The 21,876-nt window shown below is 43.8% G+C and overlaps 1 protein-coding gene across 6 annotated transcripts in view; it reads right to left on the reverse strand.

Annotated features, from left to right (window-relative positions):
- The window catches only part of SFMBT2 (Scm like with four mbt domains 2), a 215,600-nt gene that overhangs the window by 99,268 nt on the left and 94,456 nt on the right, over positions 1–21,876 (reverse strand). For 5 of the 6 annotated variants that reach the window (XR_012903105.2, XM_075925991.2, XM_075925987.2 and 2 more), the window contains 2 exons: positions 18,978–19,224; positions 6,809–6,906 (listed from right to left, as the gene is read on the reverse strand). Coding sequence is in view for 5 of the 6 variants with exons in the window: in XM_075925991.2 (XP_075782106.2) it covers positions 6,809–6,906; positions 18,978–19,224 (345 nt within the window). In the remaining variant the exon portion in view is untranslated. The remainder of the gene's footprint in view (positions 1–6,808; positions 6,907–18,977; positions 19,225–21,876) is intronic. The other variant, XM_075925993.2, reaches the window with a different exon arrangement.

A 21,876-nucleotide genomic window follows, 5' to 3' on the forward strand; every position in this document is an offset into this window, starting at 1 on the left:
AAATACCCCATGGGTCTTTAACAATGGCAAGATCTCTGTTTTACAGTTCATTTAACAGATGACAGCTCTAGAACCGCACAGCCCTGTTGCACCATGCAGGGGAATCTGTTCCCTTCTGATATTCCGTGAAGAATGACACCTTCTGAATCTCCACCACCATATTCTTGAGTAGCAATGGTTTTCCTTGGAGGTCTCTCATCTAAAGAACAGCCAAATCAGGCACTGCTGTGCTCACATGAGCAGATGAACCCATCCTCAGATGGGACAGCTGCAGGCTTTTTTAATTCATGCCCAAGTCCTCACCAGTGGCATGGTATTCTCAAACCACCCAAACTCTGAGATCTTATTGCTTAATTAAAAGATTCTTCTACCAGATATTTAGGCTATTTCTACACTGCACCGCTATTTCGGGATACTTCCAGTATCCTGAAAAAGCTATTCCGCGTCTTTTGAGCACGCCCGTTTGAAATATAACGGGCTCGCTATTCCAACATCCCTGTAAACCTCATTCCACGCGTGGTAAGGGACATTTTGGAATAGCGCTTTATTTTGAAATTTGGCGCTGTGTAAACATTAATTCAACATTATTTCAAGGTATGGGTGCTATGTAAATTCACCCTTCAAAAATGGACCTGATCCTCCTCATCTTTTGTGGGTGCAAATTAGGAGTAACTCCGATGAAGTTAAACCAGCGTGAAAGCAATGTCAGGCTATGTCTAGACTACAGGGTATTTTCAAAGAAAAAAAAAAGTGGCCTTTTTTCGAAAAAACTTCACCTGTGTTTAGATCGCCGCTGAGTTCTTTCAAAATTAAATTGAAAGAACACGGCAGTTTTTTCAACAACGGTAAACCTCATTTTATGAGGAAAAACACCTTTTTTGGAAAGAGCTATTTCGAAAAAAGGCATTCTTGACCACCAACAGGGCTTGCCTGGGGGATCGCTTTTTTGAAAAAAGTTGTGGCTGTCTAGACAATCTCTTTCGAAAAAAGCGTGTAGTCTAGACGTATCCTAAGAGAGGAAGATCAGGCTCAGTGGCTACGTCTAGAGTGGCATGATTTTCCGCAAATGCTTTTAACGGAAAAGTTTTCCGTTAAAAGCATTTGCGGAAAAGAGCGTCTAGATTGGCACAGACGCTTTTCCACAAAAGCACTTTTTGCGAAAAGCGTCAGTGCCAATCTAGATGCTCTTTTCCGCAAAAAAGCCCCGATTGCCATTTTCACGATCGGGGCTTTTTTGCACAAAACAAATCTGAGCTAACCCCAGACTAACACGGCTACATTTCTATCACTGTCTACACTGGCCCTTTTGCGCAAAAGGACTTTTGCCTGAACGGGAGCAGCATAGTATTTCCGCAAGAAGCACCGATTTCAGACAGTAGGAAGTCAGTGTTCTTGTGGAAATTAAAGTGGCCAGTGTAGACAGCCGGCAAGTTTTTCCGCAAAAGCAGCTGCTTTTGTGGAAAAACTTGCCAGTCTAGACACAGCCAGTATGTTTTGAGTTCTGGACCTATTGGCTGAGTAAATGTCTGCCACTTTCATCTTGTCGTCATGTCCATGCAACATAAGAGCCCAGCGCCCATGAAGTGACTGGAAAAACTCCCCATTGACTTCAGAAGGGCAAGGATTTCTGCCATTATTTTAAAATTATACTAGGAATAAAAATAAAGGCCATAGGCAAATAGACTTCAAAATACTGCTTCTGCTGAAATCAATGGAAGCAAGCGACTCACGTGGAAGCAGAAATGAACCCATCAATGGCTATTAGCCAGGATGGGTAGAAATGGTGTCCCTAACTTCTGTTTGTCAGAAGCTGGGAATTGGTGACAGGGGATGGATCACGTGATGATTCTCTGTTCTGTTCATTCCCTCTGGGCTATCTGGCATTGGCCACTGTCGGCAGACAGGACACTGGCTAGTTGGACATTTGATCTCACCCAGTGTGGCCGTTCTTATGTTCTTTTCATGACCCCAAATCAGAACCTTGGCCTCATCATCTGTTGGTCACCAATAACTTCACTGAGAAAAGTGACTTCAACAGAGCTAGTCCAACCTGGCCCATATAATCAATGTTGCCCCACATCCCTGACTTTGGAGGCTGACATGAAAGAAGACCCAGACATGAGCCTCTCTGGTTTTGTAAAGCACATTTCTGCTTGAGGGGGGACATTTTCAAACCAAAAACAAAGCCACCCTGTGCTTCACTCATTTGCAGTTGAAACAACAAATGGTTCCAGAGCAGAAATATTTATCCAACACCCCCTCCAGGTATGTACAGAATCAAGACTGAGTTGAACCATGCCCTGGATGTGGTTTGGCAAAACAAAAAGCACCTGTGGCTTTTGCTCTTCTTTGTGTTCAGTACCCAACTAACGCTCATCTCAGTCCATTCCAGGCACTTTGTGCTGCTCGTTCTTCCCAACGTATAAGAGTTCTGGCAATATCCCACCACCAGACACTTCAAAAGTGGGACTCGCTGAATCTACAAACACAGCCTTGATGCCATAATGCAAGTAAGCAGACAAAGGTTTGCACACAGAGAAGAGAGGATCCAACAGCCAGAGGACGTCAATTCAAAAAGGGGAGGGTTGTGCCTCGCCAGGGATATTTTGCACTCTTCCACAGAAATTCTCTGAGGGCTAATCTTAGAATCACTGTGTTTTGACCTTGAAACAGACACATGAATTACAAAGTCAGAGTTGCTAGAAATATGGGCACAGTGACTGGGTATCACCTTTGTGCAGACAGCCAATGGGAGGGCTATACATCACTGAAGTCCTGGTAATAGTTTCAAAATAGGGCATCAGTGGAACTGCAATGAGCACTGGCTTTGTATTAGCCCTGTGCAAGATGAGACTTTCACCCAGCATTTTAAATAAAACGGTTCTAATTAAAATGCTTCTTAGCTGGACCACGGGACCCTGAACCCTTCAAGGGGAGTTAGCTGCACCTGTCTTTGGAACATGAAAATAAAGCAAGGGTGATTGAAAAGGCAGTGTTGTCTAGTGGATAGAGCTTAGGACTGCAACTCAGGAGAACTGGCTTCTGTTCCTGACTTTGTCACTAGCCTGCTGTGACATCTTTAGCACACTGCATACCCACTCTTTGCCTCAGTCTTTCTATCTGTAAAATGGGGATATGATACTGTCCTCCTTTGCAAAGTGGCTGGGGAGCTACCAATGAAAAGTGCTATATTGAGAGTGAGGAGTTATCGTTAGCAGAAAACCATAAAGTGGCTCTCTTTCCTAGCAAATACATTTTAAGCCAAGGGTTTTTTAAAGGGCACAGAGTTATAGAAATGAAGAACTGGAAGGGACCTGGTGAGGTTATCTAGTCCAGCTATCTGTGCTGAAGCAGGACAAAGTAAACCTAGACCATCCCTAACAGGTGTCTGTCAAACCTGTTTTTCAAAACTTCCAATGATGGGGATTCCACAACCTTTCTGGGAAGCTAATTCTACTCCTTAACTGCCCTTATAGGCTGAAAGTTCTTCCTAACATCATCAAAAGCAGCGTAAAAGCCATCCCTGTGCAAGGAGCCAGCACTATAATTGCTAAGTGCTCACGTAACCCCCACGGGACTTGTGTGATTCACAACACAGTGGTGAATTTCACATACACAGACAGTAACAACAAAACCTACATTTAAAATGCTTGGCAAATAAGCAGCGGAGGCAGGGAAGCAGTGGACTATGCAATGATGAAGGAAGAAATACAGAAGATTTGCAGGGAGACACAGTGCACACCTACTAACGGGCTCCATGAGGTTACTAGCTGAAGGAAGGCAAAACTGAGGAGAGAGGTGACTGGATATGGTGCAGCCATCAACAATCTGGACTCTAGCCTATATCTTTAAGGCCTTTCTATTACATCCATTGCTGGTATATCTCTTCCACAGACTTAGAACAGCATTTTCTCTCTATGTTCCAATTCTTCTAGCCACGCCATGGGAATAACAATGTTTCCCTACCTCACACAGGTGCAGTGAGGCTTAACTCCTCAGTGTTTGTGTGTTACCTCTTGATATTCAATTGGAGGATACTCTTGAAATCCAGAATTTTACAATAAAGGCACTAGTGGCACCATTGTAGATCACTAAAAAATAATGCTAACTCAAGAGAAGATGAGCATCAAATATTCTTTGCAGGACACATATGACCAGTTAGTATAATCTCCTCTCAGTGGTCTAGTGCAGCTTCTTAGGATAAACACAGTAAGGCTTATTGGCAGGGCTCGACAATTAATGTAATAGATTTTAGCCCAGCGCAGCTGTGCAGCGTGGTTTGTGCATGTGCAGTGTGCGGTAGTGTGCGGCTGGCGAGAAGGGCTCGCCGCTGCTTGGTGAGCCCTGCCTATTGGGATATGTAAAAATTAATAGGGGTCTGGGATGGCTATACATTAGTGGTTAAGGAGTCTAGCCAAAATTGTCATTGCCCTTTAAACATGTTTTTCCCCTTTGTCGTAGCAGCCTTGGAAGATGGTTGCACTGAAAAGTATCTCGTTTTGTCTTTACACTTGTTCCATAAAACATTTTCAGGGTCAACATGCTTTCCCTCTCCTTATAAGCTGCTGATTAAGACAGTAGGTAATTCTGATTCAACTAAAACCAGTAAACAACAAACAGGGGCAGGTATAATTGTATTCCTCACCTGCTTATTAACATTCAATGTGCAGGAGTTAACATTACTAAATAAGGTTTTAGGGAAAGTAGTAATAGACATGTGAATTAACATACTAAAATAGACAAAAGGATGTAATTGGTGCCAAATTGGTGCCACTCAGACGTTTGTTGAATGTCTGAGGTAAACGTATGTGGGCAATAAAGCAGTTCAGTTTACCCCATCTGCTCCTGGGTCGCCTGTTTCTTCTCTAATAAGGCCATGTCTACACTATGCAGAAGACTGATGTTGCTGCAGTTGATCTTCTAGGGTTTGAATTAGCAGGTCTAGTAAAGACCCTCTAATTCAGAGCACCCCTGTTGGCACTGGTACTCCTGCTCCTTATGAGGAGTAAGGGAAGCTGATGGAAGCATGTGCTTCCGTCAACCTCCCACTGTATGGATGGCGTAAAAATGCGATTAAAGATACTTTGACTCCAGCTAGGTAATTAACATAGTTGGAGTTGTGTCTCTTAAGTCAACTTTCCCCTTAGTGAAGACCTGGCTTAAGAGAAGTAAGAGTTCCAAGAAAGGATTTTACCAACAATAAGCTGAAATCCATCCCAAAGACTATGACTCACTGGTCCTACTGTGTGCAGCACTGATCAACACAACTAACAAATAATATTGCAAAACAAGGGAGTTCAGAGACATGTGACAAGAATGATCCTGAGCTGCTATGAAGAGAAGCTGATAGACTGGGGACATTCTGCCTTAGAAAGATAATGGATACCTTTCTATGGGGGGACATGATAAAATATATATATAACTATGAATGATCTGCAGAAGGTAGATTCGGTGCTCTGTTTTCCTGTCTTGTTGCACAAGAAGAATGGGCTCTTCACTGAATGTAAAAAAAGGGAAATTCAGATCTGATAAAAGGTGGAACTCATTGCCACAGGAAGTAATTGAGGCCAAGAATGTAAGAGATTGGATATTTATATGGCAATCAAAACTATCCACTGACAACAAAATTTTTAGGAGGGATGTTAGATCTTGTGCTTTGGGATCTGAAGCCGATCTCTAAGTACTACAGACCAAGATGAAACCTACAAGGGGACAGATTACCCACATCTGCTTACTTCAGGGTTCTTTCAACTTCCTTTGAAGTATGTGGTGATAGAGATAGGAAACTGGATTAGATGGACATTGGGTCTGATCAAGTGTGAAAATTCCTATGTTCATAAGTCCCATTTAAACCCTATTCTGATGTCGTAAGTGGTGTCTTTTGCACAGACTTTACATAGCAATGTGCTTTAAAAATGATGTGGGAGAAATCAATGTCATGCACCACATACCCCTATAGTCTCTGACTACAAGGAGTCAATTTTCTAAGCCCTGGTCTACACTAGGACTTTATTTCGAAATAACCTCCCCCGGGTCAAATTTATAAGTGAAAATTTCACACTATCAAGTTAGTTATTTCGAAATAAGAGGCTGAGGAATTCAAAATCTGTACTCCTGCTTTTCGTCAGGAGTAATGATAATTCCAAAATAGTTATTTTGAAATAATTGTAGTGTAGATGCTCCGGTGCTACTATTTCAAAATAACTACTCCCCAGAATAATTCGAAGTAACTACTCCCCAGTGCTTCCCGGAGCGCTAAGTCTGAGGTAATGCATCCACATTAACGGAGCCTGCCTTGGACTAATTTTGAGGTTTCCCCTAGTGGGGACATGCCAGTTTGAATTTGTTAAATCGGGAGTTATTAAATTGAATTTAGTAATTTCAAAATACTTTCGTAGTGCAGACATGGCCTAAATCAACAACAAAAATGGCCTTTCCTATTCCAGTATCAGATGGGTAGCTGTGTTAGTCTGAATCTGCAAAAGCGGCGAGGAGTCCTGTGGCACCTTATAGACTAATTGAAGTGTAGGAGCATAAGCTTTCGTGGGCAAAGACCCACATGCATCTGACGAAGTGAGTCTTTGCCCACGAAAGCTTATGCTCCTACACTTCAGTTAGTCTAGAAGGTGCCACAGGACTCCTCGCTGCTTTTCCTATTCCAGTTTCTGCAAAAATCTGACTTTTCATCACATGACGTACTAGAATGGTGCCCCTCCTAAATTAGGTAAACATGAGAAGTTTATTCACTCCCTGGTGTATTTATTCAATGGTAGCTCTGTAATTAAAGAAATAAATTCATCTCTTTTACCTTGAATACTTCCATTGGAAGAGGAAACTTTGCTGCATCATTAAGGGATTTTTCCAGAGCGCATTTCCACTCAGATATATTCTTCAGAGAATAGATTTCTAAAACAACAACAAAAAATCACATAATCGTTTAAAGATCAAACACTCCTGTAGTAGCATGTAAAACTGATACAGCATGTGACGATACAGTCCCAGTAAAACTAACAATGCATTCTATGCCTTATACTATTATTCTAAGCAGTTCTGGTCAAACCAACGAAGAAGAATGACTCTGCTAATGCACAGAGCCAGGGAGTGATATACTTTATTTCTGCAGAAAAACAAAATAAAACCAAACAAGAAATGTAATCTTTTTTTGTCAAAAAACTAAATCTCAAATTCTGTTTTCAAAAGCCTCAAACTGATGTGTGGCTGTCAAAAACTGGTATTTTTGCTACTTGAGGTTTTTCAATCAAAAGCCGAAACATTTTAACAAAGAAAAGGGGAAAATATTCTCAGAAACACTGTTTTCACAGTTAGTTGAAAAGGCAATTTTTGTATAAAAAGCAATAAAAATTTGCAACCGGCTCCATATACAGACATACTTTGTCAATATAACAATCAGAGCATAATAGCAACCCAGCAAATAGTATTTAAAACTGAAATATTAACAGCAGCTTCTTTAAATGGGTTTAATATCATTAGTTATATTACCAAATCCTTTAGTGGTTCATTCCAGTAAGATGCCTATGAATCATCTACTGAAGGAACAATACACTGATGGAGAGTTTTATATTGGCTGTACTTCTGTTCTTGGAAACATATTGTTATCCAGCGCACAAGTTATTGCAGAACATTTATCTCAAGATCTTAAAGTTACATGATAGACAGACAGAGTGCAACAATTATTAAAATGGAAATGAACATAATAGGCCTGAATCCAGATAAGGAATAAATAGAGTGCAATGCCACTAGCACAGCTATTTACACCCATGCTACGGTTGGCTCCATTTTCATTTCAAATTCTATGCTTGTAACAGCCACAAGATTTACAGCTGCATCTTACAATTCTGAAGGAGAAAATAAAAAAAAAGAATGAATTGGCAAGCAGAGTTTTCACCTAGCACTGAAGCTACAAGGGAGTTTTATGTTCTGATCTCAGCAGATTTAAGACCTTATCAAAACAGGATTTGCAGAATCACTCACTGGATATTTATACATCCTCTGCATCAAACTATCCAAGTTCAAACAGACATCAGGGTATGCATATGAATTTAAGTGCACTTAAAGGGACTTGTCAACCTTTTAGGGCTCTATTTTTAATTCCTTGCCTGTCTGGATTATAGCGTGAACAAACATTTTGGTCTTCTGTTTAGAATACGGACTGCAGCCAGAGTACCAAGAGCACCTTTTTGTCACTCGGTGTCCTTTTCCTTTTGGCCTTTTGGTAGCACCGCTCACCCTTGGCTGTGTCAATAAAACAACCCAGTCCCGCCCCCCTTCCTAGCATGAACAGCTCTGTTGCCAAGGGGAAAGCTCACACAGGTAAGATGTACTCACATGAGGTTCAGACAAGCAAAGGGCAGTTTGCTACTGCGCTGTCCCAGAAGAAGCCGACCAGAAAACAGACTGAGTTTCACAGTCACAATGTGCCTCCAGATCTCATTCTGTGCCAAAGCTATACCTGGTGCCATGTACTTCCCTGGCATAGCTCTGCTAGTGGTGCACTGAGATGGGTGGAATCACGGTAAGGATATTAAATATCGGTTAATTGACTAGTCGAGTAGTCAATGGATGGGCTCTTGTACATTTCAAAGGAGAAATGCAGAACTCTGTGTGCAGCCTGGGGCCAGCAGGAAGTCCCGCTGACTCTGGGCTGAATGTGAGTGTGCCTGCTTTGAAATGTACAAGAGTCCTCAGCAGGGGCTCTTGTACATTTCAAAGCCATGGAGCCTGGGGGAGACTCTGAGTCCCCTGCTGACCCCGGACTCCATGCTACGCTGCATGCCATGCTGAGCCCAGGGTCAGCTGGAAACTCCCCAGCTGACCCCGGGTTCTGGGGAAATGCCACTCGGAACCCAGGGTTAGCTGGGGACTCCCCAGCTGACCCCAGCTGCACGGCGCTTCAGTGTTTTAAAGGGGCAGTCACGCACAGCCAAGTTGCGGATCAGTTGTGCAGCAGCTGCCCCTTTGAAATGCCACCTTGGGGTTTCAAAGTGGCAGCTCCGCACAGCTGATCCCCAACTCAGCTGTGCAGCACTCCCACTTTGAAGTACCCCTTCTTCCCCACCCCTTTACTGCCTGGTCGACTAGTCAACTGACTATCTTATAAGCATCTGCTTATCGTTTAGTTGAGTAGGCCTTAATATTCTTAAATCATGGTTCTGCCCACCCAATCATAAGTGTGGCTGGCGAGAGGACACAGCAGCCCCACACAGGCTGCCTCCTGGTCTATGGGTAGCATCCTGCCTGGGCCATGAGGGAGCTCAGCTGATCAGCTGGGGAAGTAGGATGGGGCACTCACCCTCTAGGAAGAGCAGCAGCTGCTGCTGCCTGCTATAAATGAAGAAGCTGGCTCCAGCCTCTGCTCCAGGGCTGGGCAAAAGCTGATCATTGGCAGCAAGAGCCTCAGCCAGCTCGCACTCAGCACTCTGGGAAGCCAGGTGCAGGGCTATGTGTGTGTTTGTGAACCCTGGAGGGAGGGGAGCCAGGCTTCTCATGCTGCCCCCACCCCCAATTGCTCCCATTGGCCGGTTTCGGACAATAGCAGCTGCCTGTTTGCAGGACAGGCAGCATGTGACATTCCCCTCCTCCTTCATCCCCTGGGCTCACAGCATTCAGTTTAGAATAAACATGGCTCCTGCAATTCCCCTATACACCTACAGGGGCTGGAAGGCAGGGACCCTAGCTAAGGAACCTGCTGGGCTGCTGGCTGGGAGCCAGGCAAGGTCTCCCAGCCAGAGCCTGTCTCTAGCACCCCATCTCCTACCACCCTCTCCCAGCCCTCTGCTCACTTCTGCCCTCCTACCCTATGTAACCCAAACCTTCTGCACCCCTGCTCCAGCCCCCAAACACCTTCCCCAAGATACATTCCCTCCTACACCCCTCCTCGGGTCACAACCCCCTCTCAGATCTAGCACCCAAATCCGCTATCCCTGGTCCCAGTCCAAATCTCTGCACCCCCTCCTGGACTCCTGCCCCAGGTCACAACCCCCTCCCAGGCCTTGCACCCCCTCCTCACCCCAGTCAGTCGCCCCAGGTCACGATCTCCTACTTCACCCAAACTTCCTCCCAGATTCCACACCCCAATCTCTTACCTCCAAGTTCCCTTCTAAACCCAACCTCCATCCCAGACCCCTGCATCTCCTCCATTTATATAATGGAAGAGTGTGGCCCTCGACCACTTACCAAATTCTTGGATTCCCCCCCCCCCCAAAAAAAATGATCGCCTACCCCTGTGTTAATGGCTTGCAGTAAGAAAGAAAAAGATTCTTTTAACTGGATTTTTTTGAGTGTTGCAGATATCTAAAACACTACCTCAATATTGGTGTTGCACCTAAGAAATTTCAACCTGCCCAAAAGAAAAGTCAACCCTCCCAAGTGTAACAATATGGTTCTTCTGTAACCATGATGGAAGGCCTGAAGCCATATTGGCAGCCAAAGCCTTCTTCTGCAGCCAGACTGAAGAGCAGCAGCCATTAGCTGTAAGGTGTAGAGTCACATACTCACATTCCATCTAAATTGTATTAAAACAGTGTCACACCAAGCTGCGACAAGGGGATTTTGTCCTGATAGCTCCCCCACTGTCACCAGATAAAGAAACAGATCTCAAGGTGGGTAAAGAAAACTTAAGTAATGCCAATCTGTCTGGCAAGAAACTGCTTATCAATACTTGAGGTTGTGGAATCCTCTTTCTATGACCATTGTCATTACACTTTCCTATTATTTGACTGTGTGATCTCTGTCTGGTTTGTAACTGTTTCTGTCTGCTGTATAATGAATTTTGCTAGGTGTCAATCAATTAAGGTGGTGGGATATGATTGGTAAAGTTATTTTGTCATGATTGGTTAGTAAAATTATACTAAAATAATTGGTTAAGGAATAGCTAAGCAGGACTCAGGTTTCATTATATAAACTGAGGTCCAAGAAGGAAACCAGGAAGAAGATCAGAAGTAACAGAAGCAGAAGGAAAGATGCAAAAGGCTGGAAGAAGACCAAAGGGAGACAAGAAACACCAAGAAGAAGGGGGAAGACCTGGAAGAAGAACTCACCTCGGAGACACAGCCTAAGACCAGAAGCTGCCAGGATTCTCCTGCACAACCGTGACGTGCAGCAGCTAAGATCCAGAGAGACTGATTTTGCTTGGCCAACAGGGGAAGTTTGCCTGCCTTTATCAGGATTGGTGAGCATGACACTGTGTGCTTAGCCTGTGTATTCTGCTTGTTTGGGAATTGTCAATAAAGAGAGGATAAGAATATTACTGTATGAGGCTCTTTCAGTGGCTAAAGATCCTGCAAAACCCACAGGAAGTTACACCCTGAGCCGTAGGAATTAGGTAACGGTGGGTGTGTAAATTAACAGGGTTGCACCTTGAGCCTTAGGAACTGGGTAAAGGTGTGTGTCCCTAAAGTGTGGAAGGGATAGAGAAATTTGCACAGGTAACACAAGGATGGAAAACCTTAGATGGAACGCTGGCAGCGAGTCTCCTTTAGTTTCGCCCTGCACTTGGCTCCCAGTACGAGAGGCACTCAGCCTCTTGCAGGGGCAGTCCCATGAGGATTCGGGGCCCGGATCGTGGTCTGCCCCCATGCAGATGTGCCATGTGCAGGGGAGAGACATAGAAGCCTCTTGCCTCTAGATGTGCAGCATCTCAGCACCTTGAACCTTCTGCCCTTCCCTCCCCTCCCCACTGACGCAGAGCCAGTGGGAACGAATGCATCTCTGAGACTGAGTAACTGATGGTAGCAGGGAGAGGACAAGGGCCTTGATGGGCCTGTACTCTGGCCTGGAATTTGTTTGTAAAAAGCAAGACTCTCAGGGCATCTCCACGGTTGGCGACTGTAGGGTCATCCCTCTCCATTATTCCTTCTCAGCCATCTGGTTTTATTTTCTTTGTGCTAAGCTGCAGCCTAAGATGATTCACCTGGTCTCTCCGCTGATGTGTCGGCAAGAGAGCTGTCAGCCCAGGGATTGCTCACTACCCAGTTCAGCTTCCTGGGGCCCAGGTGAATGGGAGATTGACACGGTGATCAGCCTTCTAAGGCCAGCAGGCACGGAGTGCTGAATTTTTGGACCCCTGCATTAGCGCTCTTCCTCTTGAGGGATACAGAGTACATCATTGAGGGGCAACCTAGGCGAGTGAGTGGGCCGCATGGGCAGCCTCCTTTATCTTTGTGGGCCACAAGATTGTCATAACCAAGACGGTCTCCTGGAATAGGGTAGTTCCACTAACTGCGCTTGCATACCTAGAATTTGCAATGTGCTGACTGAACCATAGAAGTGACTGGATGCCGAGGGTCATGGCTCTCACAGTCAGTGTGGTGTGCAATCAGTATGTACCTCACTTCACATGCCCTGGCTTTAGATGTGTATTACTTTAGTAATGCCGGTAGGAAAAAGACTATATGGACAGAAACCCCGCATGGGCAATGGTAAACAAAATGTCTTGAGGACTGCACATAGAACCCTGATGGGCCGCATGTGGCCTTTTGGCTGCACATGGCTGGCCACTGCAGGACAAAATAGGTGTTGCCATCTCACATTTGTCTTGAATCTTGCGACATTTCTTCCCTTCCTGGAGGCATTTGACTACATGTGAATTTCAGCTTTCATTACGCAAAAAAAAAATTAATTTACGGCTCCTGTAGCTGCTGGGAAAGACTGGAAAATGAGCCTTCTAAAGGACCCCAAAATCAAAAAAACAAATACAAAAAGCCAAAGAGTTATGGTTTAAATAACCGTTTTTAGGCCAGTATTTTGATTTTTGAGAGGCTCACTCTGATTTTTAAACACTTGGGGTAAGCAATACTGCTCCAAACTCCAGTCCACACATGGAGATACTAAGACAGAATCTCAGCTGGTGTAAAAGATTTCCACCAGCCTTTATACCAGCTAAGGATCTGACCCCTGCTGTTTCCTTAGCTTTTTATTGTGTTTTATATTTACTAGTGGCCTCTAATGTTTTATATCTCCTACAGTAACTGCAACAGAGCTAGAAGCGAAGTACGCAAGTGCATATATTAGCCTTGCACTTAAGCGGGTGGAAATCAGTTGCAATATTTTTGTGCATATTCAATGAGCCTGAAAAGATAAAGGCACCTCTACCAGTTGCAAACACTAGCGCGTGAGAATATGGACACATTTCATTAGACAGGGGCAGTTAAGTTGTGTTGACAAGTTTATGGACACTAAATTGCAGCATTAAAAGAGCATAAAGCATTTTCCTTAAGTGATAGTGTTGCAGACAATTGAACAAAGTGTGTTATGTCAATTTGTGTTTAAGGCAACAAGAAATAAGCAATTAAGATGTCTGCCGATTCATTTGTAACTAGAACTTTGCATAAAATGAGGGAGGCAATGCCACTTTGGATTAAAATTTGGGGCATTTGGTGTCTTTTCAATGGCGCAGTGGCAATTTATCTCAGCTGAGCATCTGATCCCAGGAATCCAAACTCCTCTGGGGTCACAGCCTGACTCCCCCCTCCAGCTCCTTTGTGCCACACAGATGGGCTTAAGGAAGCCTTCAAACTCCTAATTCTGGCTGAGGAAGGGTACCATCCTAGTGCAGGCACTGTAGCAGATAGGGTTGCCAACCCTCCAGGGTTGTCCTGGAGTCTCCCGGAATTGGCATCAATTGCCCGGTGACTGTTGAAGGCAATCCTAGAGATTTGAATAGGCTATTTTAAGAAAATGACATCATCTCCCATCATTTTATGGGGAAAAAAGAATCTCCCAGAATAGCGTCAGTCAGGGTTGACAACCCTAGTAGCAGACAGCCATAAGGGCTGCCTTCTGAGGACACCCTCACAAGCCCTGGAATTCATAGCCTGGAGGGACTGGCCTCAGTAGAGCACCCTTGATTGACACCAACTGAGGCCCTATACCTAAGGGCCTGACCCTGTGAGGTGACAGGCACCCTTCATTCACCATGGGAGATCAGGGTGGCTGGCAGCTCACAGACCAGGCCCAGAAAGGGATAAGTACACACAGGTTGGCTAAGGTAGTTGGGAGGACATCTGTCCAAAATGCCCAAAGGACAGATGGAATCCCACGTGAAGGGCCCAGGGAATAATAGAACGACAATAAAGCGTCCATTGGGATGTATGTGCCTGGCAGTGATCTGGCTGGGGCACCATCTCCCAACAAGATCCTCACCTCACTCCACCTACAACTTCACTACGTTCTTCAGATTAGTTAGCTGCCTTCCATGGCTTGACAAGGGCTTTACTGAAATGCCTAAAGCAGGGGTGAGGAACCTCAGGCCCCTGGCTTGCCTGGATCCAGCCCTCAAGGCTCAGGCCCTCTCCCCCCCACCCTACATTAGGGAACCCGCTCTGGAGTTCCAGCCTCCCCACTGCCGTACCACAGGGCTGGAGCACACAAAAATCTACTAGGCTGGGCCCCCCCACAAGCTCTGGTGTGGGAGGGGAATGTGGGGAGTGACCTTCTTCTTCTCAGTCAGGGGGCACATCAGTGGGGGGGGGGGGTGTTTTTTCATTTTGTTTTATTTTGTTTTGGGTTTTTTTGCTTTTCACTTGTGTGTGGCCCCCGACTGATTTTTCTACGGGTGAGTGGGCTGTGACCCAAAAAAGGTTCCCTACCTCTAGCCGAAGGGGTGCCATAGGGGAGATGGTCTCTTGAAGACTGCAGGTTGACAAGGAGAGGAATCCCTTAGAACCATGGTGACCAACCAGTTCTGAAGCAGTAGGCCCTAGAGCGGCTACTGCTAGTGAACTAGCCACATTATTCTGAAAATGTAAATAATTTTGTGAGCCAACTAGCCACATTCACCTGGCCAAATAGCCACGTATGGCTAGTGGCTGGCATGTTGGACACTGTAGCCTTAGAAGATCCTAAGAAAAGACGCTCTGAAACCATACGCCGTAGGAGGTGTGCACGAGGAGAGCAATGGATGGATGACAAGGGAGGGATCACGTGAGGATTAACTGTTGTGTTCACTCCCTCTGGGGCATCTGGTATTGGCCACTGTCAGTAGACAAGACACTGGGCTAGATGGACACCTTTGGTCTGACCCAGGATGGCCCTTCTTATGCTAACTCCTAGGAACCTAGCACCCTGGAAAAATGCACATGTCCATCATGCAATGGGTGACATGTATCCCTGCATAGAGAGTGCTAATTGGGACTTCAGTAGCTTAAGTCGGACCGCCGCCATCTTGGCTAAAGGGAGCTAAACTGGGGACTGCCAAAGCTAAATGCACCAGTTACCATGCTTGAGCCAAAGCAGGAGCTGCAGAAGACTTCTATCTCTTGTGGACCAGCAGAGATGGGGTACCAGTAACGTACATTCCCTAAAGGGTGACATAGACTTTGTGCTGACCCTCTAGACTTGATGGAATTTCATTCTGAAGGCTTGAAGTTTCAGCTGAGGCCCAAAGTCTCCACTTGTTGAGTAGTGGGTCACTGCCCCCATTGCAGGGATCCACAGGAAATATGTGCCCACCTAGAACCGACTTTCTTCTCTGCTGAATGCCAATGCTGAGCAAGTACAAAATCAAATTGTGTGGGCACTATTTGCAAGGAATTTATTTCCAATCTAGGAAATAATTTAACATGTGGGATTTTGATTCTCCACTTCTATCACATGTTTGCCAAAAAGGAAATTATGCTGCCACTGGATGGATTAATAAGGAATTACTTACTGGAAATTAAACTCAATTTGTTTCAGCCTCCATTTTTCTCTCTCAGGTTAATGGATTCTAGTTATTAACCATACAATATCTCTAATGAGTCTTAATCCTTTGTTTCACCGCTGGACATTAAGGGTACGTCTAGACTACACCTCTCTGTCGACAGAGAGATGTAGATTAGGCATGTCAAAATTGCTAATGAAGCAGGGATTTAAATATCCCGCGCTTCATTAGCGTAAACGTGGCCGCTGCTTTTTTTCTAAATGGGAGCTTTTTCCAAAAAAAACCCTCAGCAGTCTAGATGTGGATCTGTCGAAAAATAAACACTTTTTCAACAGCTCCTGTAAACCTCATTTTTTGAGGAATGCAGGATCTGTCAAAAAAGTGTTTATTTTTCGACAGATCCGCATCTAGATTGCCGTTGTTTTTTTTTTTTTTTTTTCCTGAAAAAGCTCTGTTTAAAAAATAAGCAGCGGCCACGTTTACGCTAATGAAGCACGGGATATTTAAATCCCTGCTTCATTAGCAATTTTGATGTGCCTAATCTACATCTCTCTGTTGACAGAGAGGTGTAGTCTAGACACAGCTTGAGTGGCCAACAAACTGCCCTGAGTATGAAGAGGGACGAACAGCACTTTTGTCTTTCCTCTGCTCCAGAAGCAGAGCAAACAGCATAAAATTTGGGACTATGAAAGGGCTGGTCCACAATTTTAAGACTAGAAACATAGTCAATTTCACATTGCCATTTGGCTTGTCCACAGAGTGGAGAGCAAGACAGCTAGCAAAATGCCTGGAGAAGAGTGAAGGTTAGGAGGGAACTAATCAAGAAAGAGATGGATGGAGTGACTGGGGCAGAAGCAAGGGCAACTTTCCTCTCATACTTCTGGTAGTCTGATGTAACCCCACTGGAACAGATCCTTAGCTTAACAGAGAGAAGCAACGTACCTCCATTGAAGCTATTGGAAACTATCCTGAAGAACTAGCGTGCTGACTTTAATAGTTACTTCAGATTTGCATTAGTGTGTAAATGGCCCAAATAATGGGGAGAAAAGAAAGAAAGAAAGAAAGAAAGAAAGAAAGAAAGAAAGAAAGAAAGAAAGAAAGAAAGAAAGAAAGAAAGAAAGAAAGAAAGAAAGAAAGAAAGAAAGAAAGAAAGAAAGAAAGAAAGAAAGAAAGAAAGAAAGAAAGAACCACAGATGTTTCTGCATTGCATTTATTGATAATTATGTTGGTCAGCAAGGTCATCAGGGATGAGAAACAAAAAGGTGGGGGGCTTGTAACTCACAGACTCCTATATAAAACAGGGCTAATCTACACTATACCAGCTCTGCTGATATAGTCACTCCATCAGCATTACACCAGCACTGTCCTCTACTACAGGTGTAGCATATGCTGACAGGAGTTTTTCTGTTGGCATAGCAATATTCCCTCCATAGCCCTGAAAGTAGCACTCATCTGTCAGCATGGCTACATCTACATGGAAGAGATGGAGGTGGTTTCTGGTATAGCTATGTCGACTGTGAGTATGGGTGTTTTCATACCTCTGACCAACAAAGCTACACTGATCTCCCTAAGGCTATGTCTAAGCTACGAGATTTTGCCAGAAGAGGCAATGCAAATGAAGTGCTGATTAGCATTTTGTCACGCTTCATTTGAATAATCTATTCTGAGCCATTTTTGCGCAAAACATGTCCGTTTTTCACAAAAAGGGGTTTTGCGCAAAAATCCTTGTCCAAAACCGGCTTGGACTAGATTATGCAAATGAAGTGTGACAAAATGCTAATCAGCACTTCATTTGCATTGCCTCTTCTGGCAAAAGCCATAGTGTAGACAAAGCTTTAATGTGTTCGCGCTAGTAATTGCTCTCAAGATTCACAATATACAAGGGAAGCAGCATTAAAAGTACATTCCCATGGATATTTCCCACTCTCCCACACACAACATCTGTTGAAATCAACAGAAACACTCCTTTGGTTACAGGAGACAACAGAAGCCCGGAGAGGTTAAGTGACCTGTCCCTCGGGACAGAGGAAGTGCTAAGAATAAAAGCCAGATCCCCTGTCCCTTAGCCAAGAAATCATCCTTACTCCTCAAGGGGAAATTTGCTTGACCTGAGGGTTCACAATAAGCTATAACTTGAGGTAAATGTTTTGATGCAGCTGAGTCAAGCTGGAACTAAACCTTCAGGCTGCTTCATGACTTGTGGTAGAAACTGTAATGCTGCAAAATGGGCTGGCTTTGCAATGCCAGGCAAAATGTGCCACTGCCCGAGTTTCGTTTTGAGTTGTTGGGTTCAACTGAATTCGTAACTTGGGGCGGCTCTCGGAGTGCACATAAAATTAGCTCTAAATCAAGACGAAATGCATCAAACAAAAAGTCCTTCAAAAGTGAAACGGACAAGATTTGTCCACTCCCGTCCAACCTGATGGGGAAAATTCATCCTTCAGGCACATCCCCTGAAGTTAAATTTGGTCCCACCCTAATATAGCAACAGCAGACACAATTAATAAAAAACAAACATGCTTTAGAAGAACTGGAGAGAATAATCGTGGTCTTTCAACTCTAAAAAGTCAGGCTTCTACCATCGGCATTAAAAGAGAGCTCCCCATGCCAGCAGCAGTAGTAGGTCCCTTCACCTCTTTGTGACTCCAGCCATTAGAGGGCACCACTCAATTACTTACCTATATAAAGTTACTACATTGTGGGTCTAGTTTTCTGTCTTTTCACTCCAGTTTTACATTGCCGTAGTGCCATTAACTTCACTAGAGTTATTTCTGGTTGACCCCAGCATGAGACATTACGCTCCAAAACACAATTCTCGGGAAACTTTCATTATTATTGTGATTATTACAATACCACCTAGAAGCCCCCTGTTTTAGTAGGCGCTGTGCATAGTAAGAAATAGTCACTGCTCTGAAGAACTTACAACTTGTAGCCAATTCAGACGGAGGGTAGGTCTCTAAAACATGTTAGTGCATTGCAAACAAGTGCTCAATCTACAGTGCACCTGCTTACCATAAAGCCCAAAAGGAGCCACTTTATCCCCGTATCACAGACGAGGGGCACAGCAGCTAAATGTTTTGCCCTAAGGCTATATAGAAAAATTTGTGGTAGAGCCATGAATTGAGTCTGAGCCACAGGGCCATGCTCAGGGCCCTCACCAATTGCACCAGCCTGTTGGGTTTGAAGTGAGACACCAATGTTCAAAAACATGACTGATAAACTAGAAGAAACAAACAGCAGATCCCCCGGCATGCTCAGTAAATAAACAAACAGATTTCAAATGCAAGTGGGAGAGCATATTTTTAGCCAGCCTTTTTACCTGCAGGTGGGTCCATTCTGTATTTATTCTCTTGACACCAACCGACTGGTCGAAGTCTGCAATCCAAGTAAAACAACCACTGGTCATAGGATTCAGTCTCCTCCAATCCCACATAGCGAAGGCGTAATCTTCCTCCAACATTTTCAACCACACTAACTATCCAGTACTGAAAAGGGTTCTGAGAATCCTGCAGCTCTATTAAGGAATCAACTGTAATGAGGTCTACAGGGTTTTTTCCTCGCAGAGGCTGTTTGAATAGAAGCAAAACTCCTTATTTTAAATTTTATGTGAAGACTTCTCAAGGAAACAGACGACAGCAGAAGATTATTTTTTGTTTTTCACACCATCATCCACGCTATCAGCAAACAGTCTGTTCTCCTTCTCTTTTACCCAACGGCTTCCAAGCGCAAATTCAGAAGCAAACAGAAAAACAACAGTTGTGCTAATTTCTCGACCAGCAGAAAAATAAAATAATATTCCTGTTGGGCCTTTTAGGATTCTTAGCAATCCAGCTAGTAGCATTCTTCTTACAGACTCAGGGTCCAGTCCTACAAAGGGATTTCACCCCCACTAGCTCTAACTGGAGTTTGGAGTATATATCCCATCATAGGACTGAGCCTGGAAATTAATGGAGATTAATGCTACTCAGGGCATGGGCCTGAAAGCCCCCTGTGCACAGGGCTCTCATGCACCATGGCCTTGATCCTGCTCCCACTGTCATCAATGTCAAACCTCCCACCGACTTCAGTGGGCGGAAGATTGGGCCATCCAGTGGGAATTTGAAGGCCTGATCCCAAGGCCACGGAATATGCATGAGCTTCAAAGTGCATGAGATCAGGCACTAAAAGACAGAAGTTTTCTGGATCAGGCCCTCTTAGCTGATTCTGCAAAATAAACCAAGAAGTCCCAATGACCATGCATGTTTCCTTATACACAGAGGACTTTCTAAGGCCCTGATTCTGCAAACACTTATGCACATGCTCAGCTTTAACACTGCAGTATCACCAGCCTCAAGCATTCAAAACCATGAGTCAGGCTCCAAAAATCATGTGATTAGAATAAAAATCATGAGGTTGGGGGAGGTTGCACAAAATAATACATTTTGGATTCTTTTTATTTCTCTTTTGGTTAGAGGGCACTTGCTTCTCATTTTCAAGCTTTTCTCTGAAATTCATGAGGGATAGAAACATACTTTTTTAAAAATGAAAGCTGAGAGTCTCACACACAAATCTTTGGATTCCAGGAGTTGGGGAATTAAGAAACATATTAAAACAATCATGAGATTCATGCTAAAATCAGGAGAATTGGTAATCTGCTTTTCCAAGCAGTCTCAAATGTCCACAGCAATGAAATTAAGCACATGCATAACTGTTTGAAGCATTGTGGCCTAAATTGTTAGTTGTTCGTGTACCAAGCTTGCTGAAGGAAAAAGACAGTAAAAACCAATAGCCTTTATAGGGATTGCAAATAAGAGATAGTTTGAAAATGGTTCATTCTAGGGCTGGTTGGCAGCGGGGGGACGTCCCTTTTTTCTCCATTCCAAAAATTTGCAAAAGTTTGAAATTCAAACTTCTGCCAGCATTAGAGTTTATCAATAAAATGGAAATGGTCAGGGTTCAAATTGAAAGATTTCTTTTGGAATTTGTTCCCTTTTATTTTTAAAATAAAAAAAATAAATTTGAAATGTTGTATTATGAAAAATTTCAACCAGCTCTGTGAACAGTTGATACATCTCAGTGCAATACATTTGCTTTCAGTGTTAGCCACTTTCTTTCTGTACTTATTTAAATGCATCCATACAATCTCATAAAGCATCATGTCATGGCAAAATACTGTTTCTAAATATAATAACATCATGGAAGGCTGATGTAATGTGATTTTTCTTCCATACAACAATTGCTTCTGTGCAATAAAGCATTCTTTAACATCAAAGGATATAGTAACCCTGTAATGACTTAATTTATTATAATAGATCCCTGGCCATTAGAAAGCTAATATTGCTTCTCTGATCTACGCACTCGAATCTAAGCCAAACAATCAGTTGTCACTTATCCATGAGAGCAAAATGCTAAAATTAATATTTGAATTGTGTTGAGTATTAATTTTGAAAGTACAGCAAAAGCCCTTTTATGAACAGCTCCAGTACAGAAAATTACCTTGTTAAATCAATATGCAATGTTAACAATGAGCTTACGTGCTGATTAACAGTAATTCCATTTTCTAGTGGGTTACACACACAGCATGACGTACTGTATTACCCACATACCTCGCACATAACAGAGCATAACAACATTAAAAACAAGACTGCACACTGTTTCCATCCAAGCTACTGTTTCTATCCAAGCTACTTCTGCACTTGCTAACTGCCTGTTTCTTCTACCAATCTAAGCAGAGGGAAGGTTATAGCCTACAAGTGACATAGGGGCTTATTCTGATCTCATTCACATTAACCTAGACTTGCGCCAGTGTGAAATAAGACTCCAGCCCTAAGACTCCACATATTCTAGCAGAGAGCATGACCATAGACCCATCTGCCACAAGCATCTAAGGCTGTGTCTACATTACACCTTATGCCGACATAACTTATGTCACTTTAGGGGTGTAAATAAATTATCCTCTTGAGTGACACAAGTTACCCTGACATAAGCACCAGTGTGGACAGCACTCACATAGCTTCTGCCACTCACGGGGACTGGACTAGTTAAGCCGACAGGAGAGTTCCTTCCCACTGGCTTTGAGCGGGTCCCTGAGAAATTTTAGAGCAGTGCAGTTGTATTGGTGCAGCGGTCCCACTGTAAACTCTCCAGTGGAGTCATGTCCTATGTTTCTTTTGAACATATAGGATGTTCGGCCTTGTGGACTTAAAAACCCTGGTGGCTAACTAGTCAAGTACACACAC

This window comes from Pelodiscus sinensis, chromosome 1 (genome assembly GCF_052426305.1).
Source record: "Pelodiscus sinensis isolate ZL-2025 chromosome 1, ASM5242630v1, whole genome shotgun sequence".
In the NCBI taxonomy this organism is placed as follows: Eukaryota; Metazoa; Chordata; order Testudines; family Trionychidae; genus Pelodiscus; species Pelodiscus sinensis.